Genomic DNA, 21,173 nt, shown 5'->3' with positions numbered 1-21,173 from the left:
CCACGTGATGTAGTCCCGGAACATTGAAGTACACATATATAATATCTCTTAATAAAGTCTCTTCCATGTTAGGGAAGAGGTATATTTGTATATAAATAAATAAAACTCGCTAAGCTCCTTCTAGGAATTGGTACGCTCTTTGACAACCCCAAGTTGAATTGGTTCGGAAATAATTCAGCTGGTTACAAAACACACAAAAACTGCCTTAAATAACGCTCAGTTGTTGAAATGTTCTTAGGATTGTTATCCTGACGTGTTCGTCATTATCAATCTTAATACGTCAGACAAATCAAAAGCTAATCAGTAATTAATCAATTAAGCATATTGATCTCTTGACTTGTCCTAAATGTCGTATCTAATTTCAAACCTTATCTTCTAGCAATTGGTCATAATTCATCATACAATATATCAAATATCTAAAATATGATATAATAACTGATTTGTTTCAAAATTGAAAGAGTTCTCCGATTTTTGGTTAAGTTTTTAACACGGTCTTCGCCAAATATATCGGGACAGTAAAACAATTTTTAATGTTAAAAACTAACTGACGTGAGATCAGCTGATATTAAATTAAATTATCATGATTCATGTGCACTTTTTACTTTTTATTTTTCATGTATCCTTTATTAGCTTAGTTCGTTTTTTTTCTTTTCTAATTTCATACATTTTTTTTTCTTTCGATCGCTCGATAAGGCCGCCAGTTGCCCTCCTTTTCATTTAATTATGTTCAATTTTTATTTTGTAATGCAACGAAGTTTTAATAAATAAATTAATTTAATCCAGACAAAGGAGTCCAAGTCCAAGGAGTCTTTGACTTTTCTGCACTAAGTCTTTATCGCGACACAAACATCGCACTCACGTAACTCGCAATAAATATCACTGACGACTCATTGGTCTAGTGGTTAGTACCCCTGACTGCGAGTCCATGGGTCCCGGGTTCGATCCCCGGCTGAGGCGAACATCGATGTGATGAGCATTTGGTGTTGTTCTTAGGTCTTGGGTGTTTAAATATGTATTTATATGTATATCTATCTATAATATGTATGTATATCCGTTGCCTAGTACCCATAACACAAGCTTCACCAGCTTAGCATGGGACTGGGTCAATTGGTGTGAATTGTCAAAAAAAAAAAAAAAAATGTTAACTTTCAAATTGACATATTATTTCAATAGCAATAAAACCAATTTCCACTATAAAAGATATTGTTTAAAGAAATATTGACAAACAAATATGGGTCAGAACTCGAGTGACTCGCTTACAATCCATACTAAAATCTAGAAATAATTCTTAAGACAAAACAAGGAACACCGGGTTGGCTATTATTCTAGAAACATACGTAATTAAAATGTAATTTGTATTCTTCATCTTAAGGTATTTAAATAACACGAGAAAACTTAGATATTTTGTACCTATATGTACATTTTTATAAAGGTTTTGCTTTCTATAAATAAACTTCAACATAATATTATACATGTCTCCCTCAGGAACGCAGAAATATCTCAAAAACCACTGAACCGGTTGTGATTAAACGTCCCCTGTTCCCTAAGTTGGAATCCACATATAAATTAAAATCGTACTCAATTATATTAAAACTCCTAGAATGTCATATAACCCAGGACAAACCTCTCTTTTTTACAGGTTAATAGCCGAGTAACTACTTAGCACACCAAAAATGCTTGTTTACTTTGAAACAATTACGTAGGTAGAATACTTTTTATAATTATTAAAATGATGGGGGTAGATATGCTACCTACATTTAAACACAGTGAAGAAGGCAAACTTCATCATTAACAATAATTTATTCACACTATGCACACAATCAAATAATTAGCGATCTCTTCCAGGCAACCCTAGAAAACAGTAATAATATAACTGAGAAGAAGTGCAAGAGTGCGATTCCTAATTTTATTAATAATACAAAAAAAAATCAATCATAGAATGAAGAAATGTGAAAACATATTTGCATTAACACAACGTTCGTAATTACATTTTAATTAGAAACACGTGAAGTGTATATTGCACTAAAACATTTAGACCGCCGGGAACTGGCTTTTGTTGACCTTTCAGGGAATGGTACGCTATTTTCTAGGCCCCTAAGTCGTATCGGTTCGTAAATACCTATTCAGACAGGTTCCACAAAGAGGAGGTGCGCGGTAGAAGTCGTGTGTTGTGGAAAGCCAGGCGTCGATTTGGAAAGGACGGAATTCCACATCCTTGATAATGGAATTCAGCCTTAGTTATTACTCCGAACAATTGGTCAGAGCACTCCCCATAATAAACGCGGTAGAATACGCTAAGGAACCAACATGTCTACGCAAAGCTAAAGATCAAGTCTCGTAAGTATTGTGACAATTGAACTTACCAATACGATAATAACATCGGCATATTAACACCAAAAACACAATCCACGACAAAATGATCGGTCCGTCGGGCATTTTCAAAACACTATCACACGTTATCACTGTATAGTTTAACACAAAAACAATATAAAAACAAAACAAATGCGTATTAAAGATGCGAAACTCCTTTGTTTTCGCCGGTGTGGGTAGGATAGGTCGATGTCACTCGAGATATGCTAGTGACCGCTCGTTTGGCACATGCGCAGGAGTCGCGATCCAAATTGTTTTAAATATTAGCGACCGGAGATTGAGATAAAATCTAAAATTTAGATATAACACATATTTTTTCGTAAATTATTTATTATAAATATTTAATGATATTGTTTATTTATTATAAAACGTGGTTTGATAAATAAAATGTTTAATAACACGTATAAATCAGACGATCACCCAACTAAACAGATGCGCGCGCGCTAGCATGTGTCGACGGTACAATACTCTCGTAAATGATAACTAAAATAAAACCGCCTCCCAAGGAGAAAAGCGAACAAATACTATCAACACATTTCGTTTTGTAATTAGGGACGAACACTGTTAAATGTATGCGTCAAAATTAGATCTAAAAATCGTGTAAGAATTTTATTGCTAGAAAGGGATTTCAGTCTTTAACCGACTTTAAAAAGGCCGGCAACGCATTCGCGAGCACCCTGGCATTGAGTGACCATGGGCAGTGGAATAACTTCAGATGAACGTCATGCCTGTTTGCCTTCTGTTACATGAAACAATTGTATAGAGATTTTTCTACAATGTATATTTATATGTCTCCCCAAGTATTATGGCGGGTGGGCTAATAAGGTCAAGTTGATAGCCGTTTGACCTCGTTATATAAAAAAAAAACAAGTAGTTAAGTTTACTATTTGGCTAAATTCAAAAGCAAAATAAATTCAATTTCAAACAAAATTTGTATCAAAAGCTGTATCACATATAAAAATGGGGTATTCATTCTAATTTGTGATGAAAATAAAAACTTTAGCAAGTTGTAGTACTGGTTAGTTTATTGTTAAATAAAAACAATTGTAAACAGTTACGAAAATAAATAAATTTTGTATTGAGTTTGATAAGAAACTGGAAACAATAACACAGGTATTTTATACTTATAAGTGTTTTCAAATCTCACAATAAATATATATGTATATATATATAAATCTATAACTATTTCATTCTGATTGTTCGTAGATAAATGTATATACTAAGCAGATATTATATCGACAACAAAGAAATCGGTTTCACAAAAAAACTTCTTTAATGTGGCGTGTAATCGATTGATATAAAACACAAAACGTTATTACTAAGCAAAACAAGTAACAAATTTCTTGCAAAATCCAGGATGAATGATAGCAAAAGCTTCGGAATGTGTAAACAAAATTGTTTAATACAATAAGTTGCAATATTGTCCAACTGTGTCAATATTTCACTTTTATCTGTTTCGTGTGTGTATTTAATTTTTGATTTATAAATGTATCAAATCTCTTTGATTTATGTGCGATTGAAGTACAGTTTTACTATTTAAATATTCGTATCAATTAATAATTTCTTTGTTTTAAATTTATTTTACTACCGTTCGTGGAATTTTTCCCATTTTACATTCGGATTTGTGACTTTTTATAAGCTGTTGGCTATCTAAATAAAAACTAGTTTAACATTATTATTATATAATTTAAGATTTAAGTTGGCGCCATAGAAAAAGTGACCCCAGAGCTGGTGCTTTCCTCGCTTAATAAGTATCGCAATACAGCGAGGAAATGCGGCCAGCGTTAAAGGTACACTGCCAGAGTGTAACTTATTGCATTATTTCTTAAGTTTTTGTAATGTATTCTTAAAATTATAACCGTTGTATTAAAAAAAAATTGTATTAATATTGTATCTCTCAATTTAACACACCTAACCTAACCACTGTAACTATTTTATATGATAGGGCAGGGGCAAACGAAACCGCCATAAAAGGCAGCTACTCCAGCCCATTGATCGAGTGTCTATTTCTGAAGTTTTAGAGAGGAGTATATGACCCATAGTATCGGCAGTACGTGCTCTTATAAACCGACTTCAAAAAAACCGAAGGTGGATCAATCTTGACGACTCATTGGTCTAGTGGTTAGTACCCCTGACTGCGAATCCATGGGTCCCGGGTTCGATCCCCGGCTGAGACGAACATCGATGTGTGATGAGCATTTGGTGTTGTGCTTAGGTCTTGGGTGTTTAAATATGTATTTATATGTCTATCTATAATATGTATGTATATCCGTTGCCTAGTACCCATAACACAAGCTTCACCAGCTTAGCATGGGACTCGGTCAATTGGTGTGAATTGTCTTTTAAAAAAAAAAAAGTTAGGTTGAAAGTAGTTCTTCGTCTTAAAGGGTCTAGGTTTCTTTGGACAATAGCATGTAGTAGTCCCACTAACATGAAGAAACTTGTGGTGGACTTAAATTAAAGTCCTAACATTCCTTAGGCACAGGCTTGCTGAAGATATGAGAAGAAATGAGACACTATGTCTTAACTTCAGAAATGAAGAACGCTAAAGAAATGGTTTGTAACGCACTAACTCATTTGTCAAGACTAATGAAAACTCGATTTAAAGAGCAAGCATGCCTAATTGTGGTTGATAGACCTTAATCGACATTACCATTCATGCGAAACAATACGGCAGTCACGATATCATTACAGCTTTTTGTTTCCATATGATGATCTATTCAATGCCTTAGGGTGTTAATTTTTGAGTTTTTCTTTTAAATGTTCTTTTTTATGTTACAGGATGCAGACGGGCAGGAGGCTCATATGATGTTAAGTGATACCGCCGCCCATGGACCCACCCTCGCACTCCCAGAAGGCTCGCAAGCGCGTTGCCGGTCTTTTAAGAATTGGTACGCTCTTTTCTTGGAGGACTTTATGTCGAGTTGGTTCGGTAACTTTAGTGGGCAGCTGGTTCCACATAGTGGTGGTGCGCGGCAAAAACTGCCTTAAGAAACGCTCAGTTGTGGACCATCGGGCGTCGAGGTGATACGGATGGTAGTTCTCTACTGAAGTTGCAACAGAAAATTAATTTTATAACACTCAGTAATAAAACAAACTATTTTTAGGATGATTTTTACGAATTATATGCAAAATTCAGTATCGCCAACATTGTATTGTATTTACTACGCTGATGTGCTAAGTTAGCTAATGCGTAGCATAGATGGCGCTATTTTAAGAAATAAATAATTTTAAGTAATTAGACTACAAATAACTTTAAGGAATTATAAAATATTAAGATGATTAAGAAAATCAATTTTGGTAAAACCCAAAGTCGGTGGTATTTCATTCTACCAATTAAGTTCATTATTGATTTGAGGAGGAGAGAGACTGAGCAAGGGTAAGAAAAGTAAAATAAAATACGAAAATTTTTAAAGGTATTATCAGAAGTATGTATTTGTGACAAGTAAAAAAACTGACGATATCATTTCATTACTAATTCCTACTAAATTAAAATATTGTCAGCTTAAATTCGGATCTGTTAAGGGCATGCGTTTATTTAATTTAAAACAATATCATAAAATTTTAATTTGATTATTACATTCCAAAAGTACATATTATCAACATCTATAATTTATAAATTTAACAAGAAACGTGGTAATTACTAAGTCAATATATGTATTTATATTATCGCTTATTTTGTGTATGTGCAAAAATCGGTACCCAGTTCGTGTGTAACCTTTACCATGAAAGGAGGCATGATTCATAACACGACTTTCCGTCTATTCACGAAATGGCGAACACATGCTATAGATAATAATATGTATGTAAAATGCTGACGTCATAGCTGACGTATAAGGTTAAACGAAATAAATTCCTTACCTACTTCTCATTGCAATTTATTAACCGACTTCAAAAAATTAGGTTTTCAGTATGGCCTGTACTTCTGTATCTATGTAGCCCTTCCAAGCAGTTGTTTTAATTTTTGTTAATTTATAATCATATTTGTACTTCGTATACAAAAACTATTGTTTAGTTAATTTAATTATCTTTATAATACAAGATCAAATAAGGAATACATTTTTAAAGGAAACTATATTAAACTAACTTAGGTCAGAACAGTCAATGTTTCATCAAAATCGGTTCAGTAGCGAATTATTTTTACTACTGAACTCTGAGTATCATAGGCTATTTTATATATATACTATATAGGTTGTATAAGTTATAAGTGTTCCTTAACAAATTTTTAGTTAGTTTATTGCTTTCTTTGATATATATATAGATAGTTGGATATTTTTTTTTTTGTTACAAATCTAGTTAATTATTGAGTACTTACTTAATTTTGAAGATTTGTTTAATAGCGTAAAAAGAACTTTATATTTAGAAAGTAAGTTAGCTATAAGCTGTAAATTCACAATAAATTAAATAAAAACAAATTTATTTCCTGAATATTCCAAAAATACGTGCGAGCGCGAACAAGTCGCTAGTGATTTATAACTAAAAAACGGTTAGAACTATTTTTTACATATATAATAACACAATTACATTCAAAATCAAAAATACGTGTTGATACGTACATTACAAATTGACATTCAGAAAATATTCTATTTCAGACTTTACAAAATATAAAATACGAATACAAAATACCTAATAAGAAATATTTATTACATTTCAACTTATGGATCAAAAACGCGAGCGGAATTTCCGCAACCCTTGGGAAATCTCAATGAAAACTAGCGTACACGGTGAGAGAATTTAATAAAAATAATGTATTAATACTGTATGGGTGATTCTCTTATAAGAGGTAACTATGGTGGCAATCTATTTAAAAGTGGTTTTTTAATCTATATATTGCTATTTTGTGCAATGAATCACTTCTCTTAAATGTCCTTTATTAAATAACATTATAATTAAATGTCTCATTAAAGCATATTTTTGTAAAACTCGTTATATAGTCTAAAAAAGTCTCTACCCTGGCCTGTCCCCTTACCGGTTTCAGCTTAACTAGCATACAATACATACAATATTTGAATTATTTGCTAAAACAAACTATGTTTACCACAAACGTAATTAAATATACTTTAATATTATTAAAGAAAAATTAAAAAATATTTGCTTATTTTCAATAATTTTTAAAACTTAATTGTTGTCCCGCTTTTTTTGTGTATCTACCCTGGCAATATTCGCACGCTGCTACAATATAAAATATAAGACGGCCACATTACCGAACTCGCTCATTGACAATTAACAACGTGAAGTTCGCAATACTAAGCACAGAAGCGGTTAGATCGACGCAATTTGCCAGTTTTTGTGTCACGTCCGTGCGATGTAACGGTTTCGCAAGGTCATTGTGTCTCTCCACTGGTAAGTAATAAAAGTTATAATAATCATTTTAATTATTTGCAATTCCTGTCGTAATTTAGTAATACTGTAATAGTCAAAGCTTGCTTTATTATTCATTGAAAACTTTCTTGGATAAACCAAAATAATGCATTATGTTATGAAAACGTCTTTCCCCTGGCGTCTTTCCCCTGGTAAGATTACTATCAGGGGAGATACTTACTGACCAGGGGAGATATGTATCATAGTAATTGTGCTACCTATTTAATGTCTGTGTGTTGCACACGCCAATGTGGATCTGATTCTTACGGCACTATTCCAAGCCAAAGTTACATCAATATCAAACCATCAAAATCTTCTTCAAATTTGTTGCAATAGGTGTAACGAACAGTGTCTATCGCGAGATTGCATTGTAAAAATAATTATCTACGTGATTTGATTATACAGTTAGAAGACAACTTGGAGTATTTTCTTCACCATGAACTGAATATAGTCCACCAACATTCTGCTTTTAAAATTAATAAGACAAATTTGACAGTAAGAGAAGCTGTGATTCACGTGAACCTTAGTGACTTTAAACAAAATACGCAGAAGAAATTCCATTTTGGAGGTGCTCGTCAACAGATAAGTCTGTACACAGTTGTAACTTACACGAAAGAAGAGGCATGAGGTGAAGTAAAGACAACATGCTATTGTTCGATGTCACAGATTTTGTTACATACGCCTCCAGCTATATGGGCACACTTACAGCCAATTTTGAACAGCTTGCCACCAGAAGTAGAGATCCTCCATTTTTGGAGCGATGGACACAATATCGCACTCATTTAATAGAAGTTTACCCAGCTCTTACAGACTTTACCTGGAATTACCATGAAGCTGGACACGGTAAGGGAGCTTCAGATGGTGTTGATGCTGTTTGCAAAAGATCAGCCGACCTATTGGTAGCTAGTGGCAAAGATATAGCATGTCTGAGCGATTTGTCAGATGCTATTCAGAAAAACTGTCCTGGCATTAATGTTTTCGTTATGACAAAGATATTTTAGACAAAGACGCTTTGCTTGCTAGTGCTAAAACACTCATAAAGACTTTTGCTGGTACTTTGCGCGTCCATCAGGTGTCATGGAACATTGAAGATCCGACAACATTGAAAATGAAGTCTTTAGCTGCTTTTGCAATGAAGATATACATTGCGATCATTCTAAGCTTGGTGTCATGACATACTCGTCTAATAAAAAATCTCGTCTCCGAGTCGAAGATGTTTACGTCCCTGATTCAGAGTCCGAAAACGAGACTCCTTTTGACATTGAACAAATAATAACTTCAAAAGATCGCAAGCACCAAATAAAAAATATTCAACAACCGTTGACATCCAAAGAAACGCTTAAAAACGGCGCATTTAGTCTGATGAATAATAAATATGATAAAAAAATGTTGCCTGATTATAAATTTCATGAACAATCTTTGATAAAAGTTGATTATTTCAATTGTATTCTTTGTTTTATTGCTTCTAATTATCTCCCCTGGTCAAATACGTATCTACCCTTATCTTCATGTCTCTACCCTGCCTGATGTATTTACCCTGGCCCTCTAAAAAGTGACAAAATATGTTTTAAGTAACTTGCCCTTACGTGAGTAGATACTCAAACGAGCCAAAAATCATAATATATATGTATAATGGATAAACTCCAACTTTTCTCCTTGGCCGTCTCATCCATACACGAAAAACCTCTTATATAAGAACTACCCGTATATTGGATAATTATATCATTCCTTAATTAATAGATTTAAATATTATTATTTACATATAACACAAATAATAGGCCTTCGACATAAGATGGCTTACCATTTATATCTATCTATACTTTTTCTAAGTCCATCCTAAGGGGTGGTGTTTTTTTTGAATATTTTTTTTGTTTTTACTTTTTTATGATACAGTACACAAATACAAAAAATACACAAACCTAATTTTCACCCCTGTACTATCAACCCCTTTCTTATAATAGTATATATATATTATACCTATAGTTATCGAACTAAAAAAATGTTTCCTTGAAACATATACATTATACATGGCAAAATAACGTTTGCCGGGTCAGCTAGTAAATTAAAAAACTCCTCAAAACATCCCTTTTCAATTGGATAAAGATACATTCTTTTAAATTCTGTCTTTTGTATTCGTATTTATTATACCACATTGCATATGAGTTCCAATACTCGCTTTTAACTAGAACACAAAGAGTCATGAATATAGGTCAGAACCGTCACCTTTCAACCTCGAAACCTCTTTTTTTTTTTCTTTTTTTTTGAGAAATAAAGTCTTTAAACCTAAAGTCGCCTTGGGAACCGCATTCCCAACGCCCGGGAGTGCAACAAGGATTATTACCTGACCTCAACTTTTACTATTTCAATTTGCAGTTACAGTTAAAATTGCATAGTTGCTGACTGAATTGTTTGGTGATGCACATAAACTTTAAAATATACATTATTTCTCGTGTAACACCGTGTAATAATATTAGAAAACAAGCTATGTAAAATAAAAATATTAGTTGCAGAAGTTGTAAAAGTGATTTATATAGTCCTACTTGCAAGAATAAACTATTTCATTTCAATGTTACAAAGTTATTTTTAGTTAATTAAAACAAAATGTCTATTTTTAATTAGTTATTATGTATTGCCTTTTCCTCTTGTCAGTATCAGATCACTACTAGACTAGCGGTTTAAGTAGCTTTATTTATTTGAAGTAGCCATGATGATCGCCAACCTTCCAAAGGAGATGGCACTATAAAAAGTTTTATTTATTCAAGCGAACTGTATGTATCGGATGGTATCTGTATGGTATCTCACGCTACTATATGTTACCTAGTTGTTTTATGTAATTTACTCTTCAAGTTTCAACACCACGATAATTGTTCAATTCGAATCAGCCCGAGATAAGCATGTCCAACTAAAAATCAAGAAATTCAGCATCTCTATATAAAAATATGTTACTAAGCTCAAAACTCGAAGACGGCTGGAAAAATGCGATATTTTTTTATTTATTCCATTTATCACTGTGGAAGGTTTTTATGGCGAAAAATATTTGAAAATATGTATATAAAATTTAGTGGGTACTAAGGTTTTTGTTCCGAAAAAGCAAACAGTATGTAGCATAGCAAAATGTGTTGCTAAATAAAAAAAACATAGTAGTGCGAAACGAAGCCAGTTAAGAATAGATTAAAGAGTCGTAATGACCAAACATTTAATGGCTACACGTCTAAAACTATTTGGTCGATCAATTAAACCTATAAATATTTAATATCCTTTAATAAAATCGCCTGAAAACATTTATACAGTTACCCAAAACAAGATTAACAACGAAGTAAATTCCTCAAATACCCGAGAGTAATTAATGAATCCTTTCGGGACGTTTGATCGATATTTACCATTCAACGGGATAATACCGAAGACTCTAGAGTTTACAGAAATGTTTTCATTGGTGTAGGATATACTAGAGACGGATTAGACCTTTTCTCGACGGATCTTGTACTAGTTTTTGCCACGCACCACCTCTATGTGAAACCAGCTGCCCACTGAAGCATTTTCAAAACAATTCGACTTAAGTTCCTTCAAGAAAAGAGCGTACCAATTCAAAGGCTGGCAATACACTTGACACGTGAGCATTCTGGCAATAACCCTTAACATCTTGCCTGGATATAAAAAAATAGTTCCGACAGGACCCATTTCACGTATAAACATCTTTTAAGATTTTTTTTAGACAGGTTTGCATTTTATGGTAGGTATGTAGCTTTTATCACGTTAGACTAATAAATGCCCATTTAATAATCATGTTTCGATTGTTTAATCACGTAATACCGTACATAATATAGTGATAAATAGGCCGTAACCACAAATTAATAATTTATAATTAATATCGTATGACATTAATGCAAACACGATAATAGACGAGTACTCGATCCCTCTATGGTAACAAATGTACGTAATAAAAATATAGTTGACCTGAAAAGTTACGACGAAGAAACGACTCCAAGTTATTCCTTATTAACTACTCTTCCCCTCGGGGATATATTTTACAGCATCCGAGTTCTTAAATTATTTATTTAGCTCTTAGCTTAAGAGCACTACAGGGATGCTGATCGTTACATAACACGCTTGATAAATGAAATATTGTAAAATACACCTTAGTGCAGGACAATAAGGATGAATTTTAAAGCAAAAAGGCAATAGTGCCAGGTCACATATGCTTTTGCTTTATTCGTCTTGCTGTATATTGCAAAATAATAGCTGATCATATAATATTAATTAATAGAATAGAACAAGTTAGAGGTAAGGATGGACCTTACTAATTCTGAATAGTATTGGATGTGAGACGGATATATTTAGTTGCACAGTTAAGAAACGCTTATAGTCCGATGAATATATAAATTTGAAATAACAAAAATTCCTGGAAATGTGCTACAAAAGTTATTGGGGGTCAAAGGTCAAAAAATTGAGGATTTTTGAGGTATTTTGCCATGACGTCCGATAGTGAAACTCAGCAGGTATTAGTCCGAACACCTCCTCTGAACACTCCATGGTAAATGCGGTAGAAGATGCAGAGAGGAAACATTAGCAGGAAAATAAAAACGACACGAATTAAAATGTTACTATATCGAAATATCACAATTAATTAATAGCTGCTACGGTATTTAAACATGACAAACACGCGTTACGCTCATTTACAATCTAATTTGTATGTAATTTATAAATACATACATATATTTTGAAAATATTAGTCTGTAATAGTAAATTTTTTAAGCAGGCGGGGGTGGGCGCGCAATACTCCGTAACTTTCAAAAGCTCTTACTATCATTTCAATATCTGAAAGATCGCGTGGCACAAAAATCGGGATCCCTATCGCTATTGTGAGTTAAGAGTTCCAGCGCCAAAGGCAAGATACAAATATAAATACTTACAAACGTATTTCGAAATAGGCTTTAATTAATTGGATTTGTTTATGTTTTAAGCCAAACCGTCAGATTAAGTTTTTACCTCCAAAATTAATAAAATAGTTTATATATCAAATGTACTCACCATCTCCATTGGCTTTGGGCGACTCCAGCACTGCCTTCGGTGTGCTGGTAATCCGGGGCAGTTGCGCGCGGCGGCACGGCGGAGTGCATTCCGGCTCCTTCGCCCGCTGAAATCAAGTTTATATTAATTAATTTATAAGCTATTTATACATACAATTTTTGTAGTGTGAATCGAAATTTCTATGTCTATAAACAAACGCGCCATGGTTGCAAAATAGTACCAATTCATTAGCTACTATTACGGAAGGCTTGGAAGAATATGGAATAGCGTTAAGCATTTAATATAATTATAAAATTAATAAATAAATCACTGGCGCTACAATCTCTTTAGGTCTTGGTCTCAGATTTCTGAATCTGTTTCAGGATCATTTTTAAATCTAATAGGCAAGTAGGTGCCTGACACACGCCGTCAACTTTTTGGGTCTAAGACACGTCGGTTTCCTCACGATGATTTCCTTCACCATTCGAGAAAGTGTTAAATGCGTACATATAAAGAAATTCCATTGGTGCACAGCCGGGGATCGAACCTACGACCTCAGATGAGAGATGAATGAGAGTCTCACGCTGAAGCCACAAGGCCAACTAAAATCTTAAAAAGTTTAACAAATAAAAGTAAGCTTCTAAATTACCATTAATTATTTGAATAGATGGTGTTTTATCTAAAGTATGAATTCGTCCTAGGACTTAACTTAGTAAAATTCAAAACGTCGTTTAAAATAACAAAAAAAAATAGTTTTGATGGGCGTAACTTAAATTTATGAACTTCCATTTAGATTGCGACTTGACACTCACCGACTTGACTTTAAATTCCTTGAAGTAAATTCTCATTTTGCTCACAAACTCATGAAATTTATGATACGAGTCGCATAAATATCAAGAGTTCACTATCACTTTAATTAAGACCTGATGTGTAAACAAAACATAGCATGAAAGAGCTTTCAAAATCTTTGTGGAATAAATTTAAATTATATCATATTGGGCAACTAATTTATTACCAACAGGTCAACAATCATACAACAAAAATAATCTACTGCAACGCTAGTACTCACTCATTCAACAGTACCAAGCCAATACCAGTGCTTTAAAATTGGTTCTGAGTGTTTGCTGATATAGCTGTTAGGGACCGTTCAAGTAAGCAAGCACTATAGGGGAGAATGAGAGTCTTTGATTTTCTTATTTGGTGATTACGTCCATAGTAATTATTTACCTTTTGCACATATTACCTACACATTGTCTATGCTTGAAAACGAAATGCATTTTCGAGGATTCCTACAAAATGTTGATACGTTTATGTAACTATTATTTTTGAGAGCTTTGCTTACTTTTGCTGACAAGATGTGATAAATTGCAGTAAATCTGCTTACATAATATATGAACGGCCCCTTACCCCTAAATGGCTCTATGAAATATTATTTTATTTATTAACACATACATTCAGAAAACAAAGAGGAAACGGGCGGCCTTATCGCTAACAAGCGATGTCTTCAAGGCAACCTAAGTAAAACAAAAGAAATACTAATTATCTCCCATAATTCGTGTTTGTGATAGGAATTGAGTCCTTTTGCGATTCAATGCATACATATAAACTTAAACAAATCCTTGTTCTAGAAATAAAGTCCCTAATAGCGCTACAAACCCTAGTCTTAGCCCCTGATTTCTCTGAAGTTTTGTATCCAACGCATGTATGCCTTCAGGCAACCTTGATCATCACTTTCCTTTACGGTAAGAAAAAGTGTAAAATGAATTTGAACATTTGAATCCACTGCCACTAGGCCTACACTTTTCATACTAACTTAGAACATATTACCATTTACATTACATAGAAATAATGCCATAAATAAGTTCTCAATACGATACGATCAAATTCAAATTCCAACTGAGAAGTTTCAAAACAAATACTACACGAATGAGATGACCAAAACTTTGCAGACAGTCAACAATGTTTGAAGTTTATGACAAGAAATATCAAATATGTAATGAGGTACTCTCAAATATATAATTCTAATACGAATTCGATTTGGGCTTTCAAATACAACTACGCCTACATCTTTCAATTTGTTCAATGATTTATTATATTTAAGTTAGTATACGCCGAACACACAAGTACTTTTGAGAGAAATTTAAAAGTTCGACGGGGAACGTTTAGTAGGAGATACAGTACATACATACAAAAAGATAAAATTCTGTATTATACTTATGTTAAATTATTTCCGAACTACGTATAGTATGTATAAAGCACACATGTACAATTAGCTTTTAATGATATTTATGTAAACAATTGCTTTTATTGTAATATCTGTTGGCCTTTTTTTAACAAATAAATAAATTTGCCTAATCATTTTTACTTTCATTAAAATAGGTATAATGACATATATCGCTGAATTAACTAATATTCTATTAACTAAATACCGTCTCGAAATTACAATGATAACCCTGAATTACAATTTTCTTTAAATATCAAAGTACCAATGCCTACTCAAGTGTAACTATTGCGAAATTAAGACCTAGGTCCAAATAACCGCCGTGTCCTTTGTCGGTTAGAATGTCGATCTAGATTAGGTAACACTGACAGTACTAGTCTAGTCGACAAGTTGAAAATGGAACAAAATAGAGATACTACTCTTAAAATTATGTGCGATAGCTCATTGGATCCGGAATGACATCTAGAAAAATGTGCTAAAAGCGTGTATTAGCACATAAAAAATTGCAAAAGTTATAGACCATTAAAGATGAAAAAATAATGGCATTTAGTTTTTTGCCAATATTTAATAAACTATTAATATTTAAGAAATTTCAAATAAACATTCTGAAAGAGGAGGAAATTTCTAATAAAAACCTCCCGACTCCCAGAACTCTATCTCCATTATTTATAATGTTAATTTAACGCTGAAAATAGGTCTGCGGGTGACATTTTTAGAATTCGCGCGTGGCGTCAAAAGCGACTACGGCACATTAATTAATTTATTTAAGGTATTGAATATTTTTTTTTAAATTTGAAAAAATTATGGTGTGTTCTGAACACTATAATTAATTTATTCCCGTTGAAAATTTTACTTAAAGTTAATTTTTCAACAAGTTAAATAATTGTTAACTAACGAAATTTTCTCGAACGACCGTCTTAATTGTAAGTGAAAAAAAATGTTTAAATAATGGTCGTAAAAATATTTCGCTTCGTAGAGCCTTTCTTACATACATACTTAACCCAGCAATGCCTAGCGTGTCCATATGGACACGCAGTAAGTAGTAAATTTAAGCGATGACTGTAGTCAGACTAATTGTTTTCTAATTTTGGCAATGCCATGTAACTACTATCAAAGTATCAAATGACGTTTCTTTTTAGCGCGAGTGAGTATTGCGTGTAAAATAAGGTTCTAAATTTAGTTTGATTTTGAACTTTAGAAAAAACATGGATGGCAGTGGAAAGTAAGTAATTTTTCTTATAAATTATTTTAAACGCTAACTGCTTTTTGCATAGTATTGTGGTCAATAGTGTTATCTGACGTTTGAAATGATAACCTAAGTGAAAACATTGTTTCGATCGAGTTTTAGAACAAATTTGTTCGCGTGTCCATATGGACACGCTAAGCACTTGAATGAGCTGACATTACTTTGCTTCCGCTTTCTTGTTATCAGGTATATGGATTATGGAATATTCAAAAACCAAAGAACATTGAGTGATATTTTGAATGCCTCTTCACAAGTCTGTAGTTGCTCAATTATCTTCGATAAGGCTATGGCTATGGCGCGACAGGTTCCGTACGTAAAAATCGTTTGCGAAAATGCCCGATGCTCACCACAAACAAGCAAATATAAAAGAAAAAAGAGGGTATTATAAGTCAGCGATAAGCAAAGAAGATGGCGTATAGTGTTTATTGCTTCTAGTAATCTGGACGTACCCATAAGTACTGTGAAGCGTTATTCAGAGAAAGATAAACGAATGTACAGGTCCCACGTCCTCATCTTTTTGGTAAATATAATCGGTTCATGGGAGGCGTCGATCGTATGGACGAGAATATAAATATGTATCGAATACACATTAGAAGCAAAAAATGGTATTGGGCCCTATTCAGCTGGAGGCTGGGTACTTGTATTCACAACGCTTGGCAACTACAACGGAAAGCAGGCGCTAAAGTGGCACCGCTTGATTTCAGAAGGGAGATTGTGTTACATTATTTGAGCAAATATAACTCTATACCCAAAGGGCTAGGGAGATCTAGTACTTCTAGTTCAGCGATAGCGAACACTTCGCGCTTTGACAAAATGAAACATTTTGTTACTAAAACAGAAAAAGAGGAGATGTGTGCAGTGTGGGTCCGTCCGCAGTTCGAACAGCTTGCTGCAAATGTACTGTTGGCCTTTGCGTCGATTACTTTAGGGATTACCACAAAAACAATTAAGTCCTTTCTTGTTTTTTTCTTTTTCCGTTTGTTATTTAAATTTGTGAAGAATTAATTTAATTTGTACACCTTAACGCTTAGCGTGTCCATATGGACACGTTTGATTTTTCGCAAAATAAACAATTTTTTTTTTAAAACAACTTGTTTTTCTCTTTATTAATGTTATTTTAAGTGTGATGATTGCAAAAAATACAAAAATAATAATTTAAAAAGAAACTGGGCATTGCTGGGTTAACAAGATCGTGCTATAAAAGTTAAAAAAATATTTATACTTTGTTTATAACAATTTTTTTACTTAAACAAAAACTTAAAAATCCATGTAATGATGTTAAAAAAAAAATTTTTTTTCTAAATCATCATTTAATCGTTTTTTTATTAATACAAGATATTTATTGATTTGCAAAATAAAAAATTCCCGCCATTTGTTGATAAATTTTTTTTAAACAAATTGATTAAATGAATATTTAAAAAAAAAATTTTAACACAACTTTATTACATTAAAAATTATATGATTTTTCCTTAATAACAATTTTTAATTGTTTATAATCGTTTTTTTAATTTTCTATTGTTTAAATAATTAGTTAAGAAATTTTTTTAGAGAGTAAGTTAGTTAGTTAGTTAGTTAGTTTAATAGAGTTCTGGGAGTCGGGAGTTTTTTATTAGAAATTTCCTCCTCTTTCAGAATCTTTATTTGAAATTTCTTAAATATTAATAGTTTATTAAATATTGGCAAAAAACTAAATGCCATTATTTTTTCATCTTTAATGGTCTATAACTTTTGCAATTTTATATGTGCTAATACACGCTTTTAGCACATTTTTCTAGACGTCATTCCGGATCCAATGAGGTATCGCACATAATTTTAAGAGTAGTATCTCTATTTTGTTCCATTTTCAACTTGTCGACTAGACTAAATTTATGTCAAATTCTTACTTGTGTAGGTAATCGGCATTCGCTAGATTCTTGACTACAATAATTTCAAGTCGGTATGTAAAAGTGTCTTGAAAATTTTGATAAGGATTTACTATGGTTTAGATTTCTCTAGGCTTTTTATTTGTTCTTGTTTCGCAAACTGTTATTTTAGTACACATGTTTTATCAGGTACTAGCTCCCCAGATCGATACTGAACATGTTGTTTTCTGACGGACTATGTTTAGTACTATTTCGTCTCTTTCTGTCAAATTATGTTTCCGCTGTGACGAAAAGAGACAAGTGTTTACTTTAAACAGTGCAATTAGACGCAATTCGTTTTGTGGTTATAATTTGTCATTTCACTGACCTAACATTTATTGCGTCATTTTTCTCACCTTATCCAAAGCCAACGAACTTTCTCGTCAACAGTTAACAAACAATGCATGTACGTGATAATTAATTAACCCAGTAATACAATTGCCCTATAAACCGTGTCAATGACTCGATCCCAACGGTATCATTCAATGTATTTAATACACTAAACAACCTTGAACTGCGTGTATATACTATAGAGTATAGAGGACACGTAATATAATTATTATTTATTACTTAAGATGTCATGTGGATCATGGTGTAATGGTTGCAGCTCCTTAGAAACGTTGTGTAAAACAAAAAACTTGGCGATTAAAAAGAGTGGCGGAGAGTTTATTGCCAGTTCTCTTCCGTTCTACGCCCTTGATTAAGAGAACTGGCAGTAAATGTAAAATAGAAGCATTTAAGTAATGTATTTTTTTTTGATGTTCATAACGGTACATTGTGTTATCTATATGAATAAATGATTTTTGACTTTTAATTAAAAAATATATTAGAAATGTCTTTAAAATTACTCTATACCGCTGTATTTAACGGGTTATCTGAACAAGAGGATATAAAGCCTGGGAAACAAACATATGTTAACATATAAATTTGTTTTAAAAATAGAAGAATCTATGGTAATTCCGATACTTCTGCGCGTGGTGTTAGAACTTATTATATCAAATAACGAATTAATTCATTAAAAATTACGACTCTAAAACAGCAATCTTTAAAGGGGGTTCTAAACCACATTTCCTACCTTTTGGTAGCAATGGTATTAGATTTATTGTTAAATAAAAAAAAACAGTGGCGTTACAACTTTTTAGGTATTGGCCTCAGATTTTTGTATCTGTTTCATAATCATTTGTCAATCTAATAGGCAAGTAGATGATCAGCCTCCTGTGCCTGACACACGCCTTCGACTTTTTGGGTCTAAGGCGATAAAAATTGTGTTTTGCTACCCTTGCCCTTTGCTATCATTACTATTGTTGTGTAGATGTAAGCATGTATTATATCAAACAACTACATTAATAAACAAGTGTTTAAGAAATCAATCAAATAATTTATGTAAATATTCTTGTACTTATCCTTGACTCAAAAACGAATTCTTCCTTTCCATAATAAACAAAGAGATTTACAATTCAAGCCATTTGAATAAACATAATTGGCATTCCAAAAATAGATAATAATTTCCCGTCGTAGCCCTAATCAATCATGACCCAAGGTTCGAAAGACCCGCGTATGACTATATTTGGTCCGAACGACCGAGGTGAACACAGCTTCCGATTGGCGCTAATAGGTTTCTGATAAGCCAATGCCAACAGTTCACAAGTGATGATACCTAACTTGTGATTAACATATACAACATATAATATATGACGACTCATTGGTCTAGTGGTTAGTACCCCTGACTGCGAATCCATGGGTCCTGGGTTCGATCCCCGGCTGAGACGAACATCGATGTGATGAGCATTTGGTGTTGTGCTTAGGTCTTGGGTGTTTAAATATGTATTTATATGTCTATCTATCTTATAATATGTATGTATATCCGTTGCCTAGTACCCATAACACAAGCTTCACCAGCTTAGCATGGGACTAGGGCAATTGGTGTGAATTGTCTTTAAAAAAAAAATCTATATATAAATTAAAAATGAATTCCTATTTCCCTTGGTCACGGCATCACGCGTGAACGGCGGGACCGATTTCGCTAATTCTTTTTTGTTATGTTTGCTATAATTGTATTACTGGAAAATTGCGCGGAAAATTAGAAATTTTAAGAATACTTAACCAACATATTAAGTAATAATTATCCTTTTGTTACAATAGCAAGTTCAATTCAGTGTATAGGGCTTTTACATTTAAAGAAAAATGAATATCGTTTAAAACTAATGCTTCGATTATAGAGTTATTATATTGATAAAATACATATTAAACTAATCTATCACATGGCCAGTTTTATGTCGCCTTTTCCCGTGTCGGAAACCAACAAAGCTATTTATATTTTTTATTTAATTATACCAATGCGAAATCAATATTCTTAGTTAAGACAGGACGTCTGTCTAGTGTAATATATAATAATAATTTGATTGCCGGAACAAGAACAATAGTATCATAGATATATAATAAAAATGAATTATACGTGTCTACTTATAGCACATTTAGTTAAAATAAATGTTTTAATATCTACCTACTTAACATTATTTAACAAACAACATGCAAAACGGTTTAAGGTATCGCGCTTAATTTTCAAAAAGATTTTTTAAGTTATGTTTTTCACGAATTTTCAAAAATATGATCCTTCAATAAAATAATCAACGTTTGTAATCTAATTTTCCTATTAACTAATCTAATCTAAAAATGTAATGCACTTATAACGCATAAAGGCATTTTTATTATATATCCATCGATAAAATCACTACTCTCTCAATCCATAAATATGCAACGAACCGACAAAATACGTCATATAAAAGTACAAACAAAATATTATAACTTCGTAATATCATTTAAATTTCTAATAGTTAATTTTACTCTTAAGTAATTATTATTGTAATGCGTCGGTGGACAGAAAGTTTTTAACCACAACATTTCTGTTGTTGTTTTATTCTAAATAAAATATATAATTTTTAACAAGAGATATATCCCATCCATAAGCGATAAATTCAAATTACAATACACTCCACATCAATCGACAGAAGGGAACACTCAGGAGCTCAATAAAATTTCACAAATAAACCCTAATAAGAAATTGACT

At 32.6% G+C, this 21,173-nt stretch overlaps 1 protein-coding gene across 5 annotated transcripts in view; it reads right to left on the bottom strand.

Moving 5' to 3' along the window:
- LOC125057018 (supervillin-like) overlaps positions 1–21,173 on the bottom strand; it is a 182,527-nt gene that overhangs the window by 136,065 nt on the left and 25,289 nt on the right. For 4 of the 5 annotated variants that reach the window (XM_047660428.1, XM_047660430.1, XM_047660431.1 and 1 more), the window contains exon 4: positions 12,760–12,865. In XM_047660428.1, the coding sequence (XP_047516384.1) occupies positions 12,760–12,865 (106 nt within the window). Of the gene's footprint in view, positions 1–2,363; positions 2,634–12,759; positions 12,866–21,173 lie in introns of those variants that run through there. The other variant, XM_047660432.1, reaches the window with a different exon arrangement.

Source organism: Pieris napi, chromosome 16, assembly GCF_905475465.1.
Source record: "Pieris napi chromosome 16, ilPieNapi1.2, whole genome shotgun sequence".
Classification (NCBI taxonomy): domain Eukaryota; kingdom Metazoa; phylum Arthropoda; class Insecta; order Lepidoptera; family Pieridae; genus Pieris; species Pieris napi.
The sequence above is the reverse complement of the archived record's forward strand: the minus strand, read 5'-3'. Positions and strand labels throughout refer to the sequence as shown.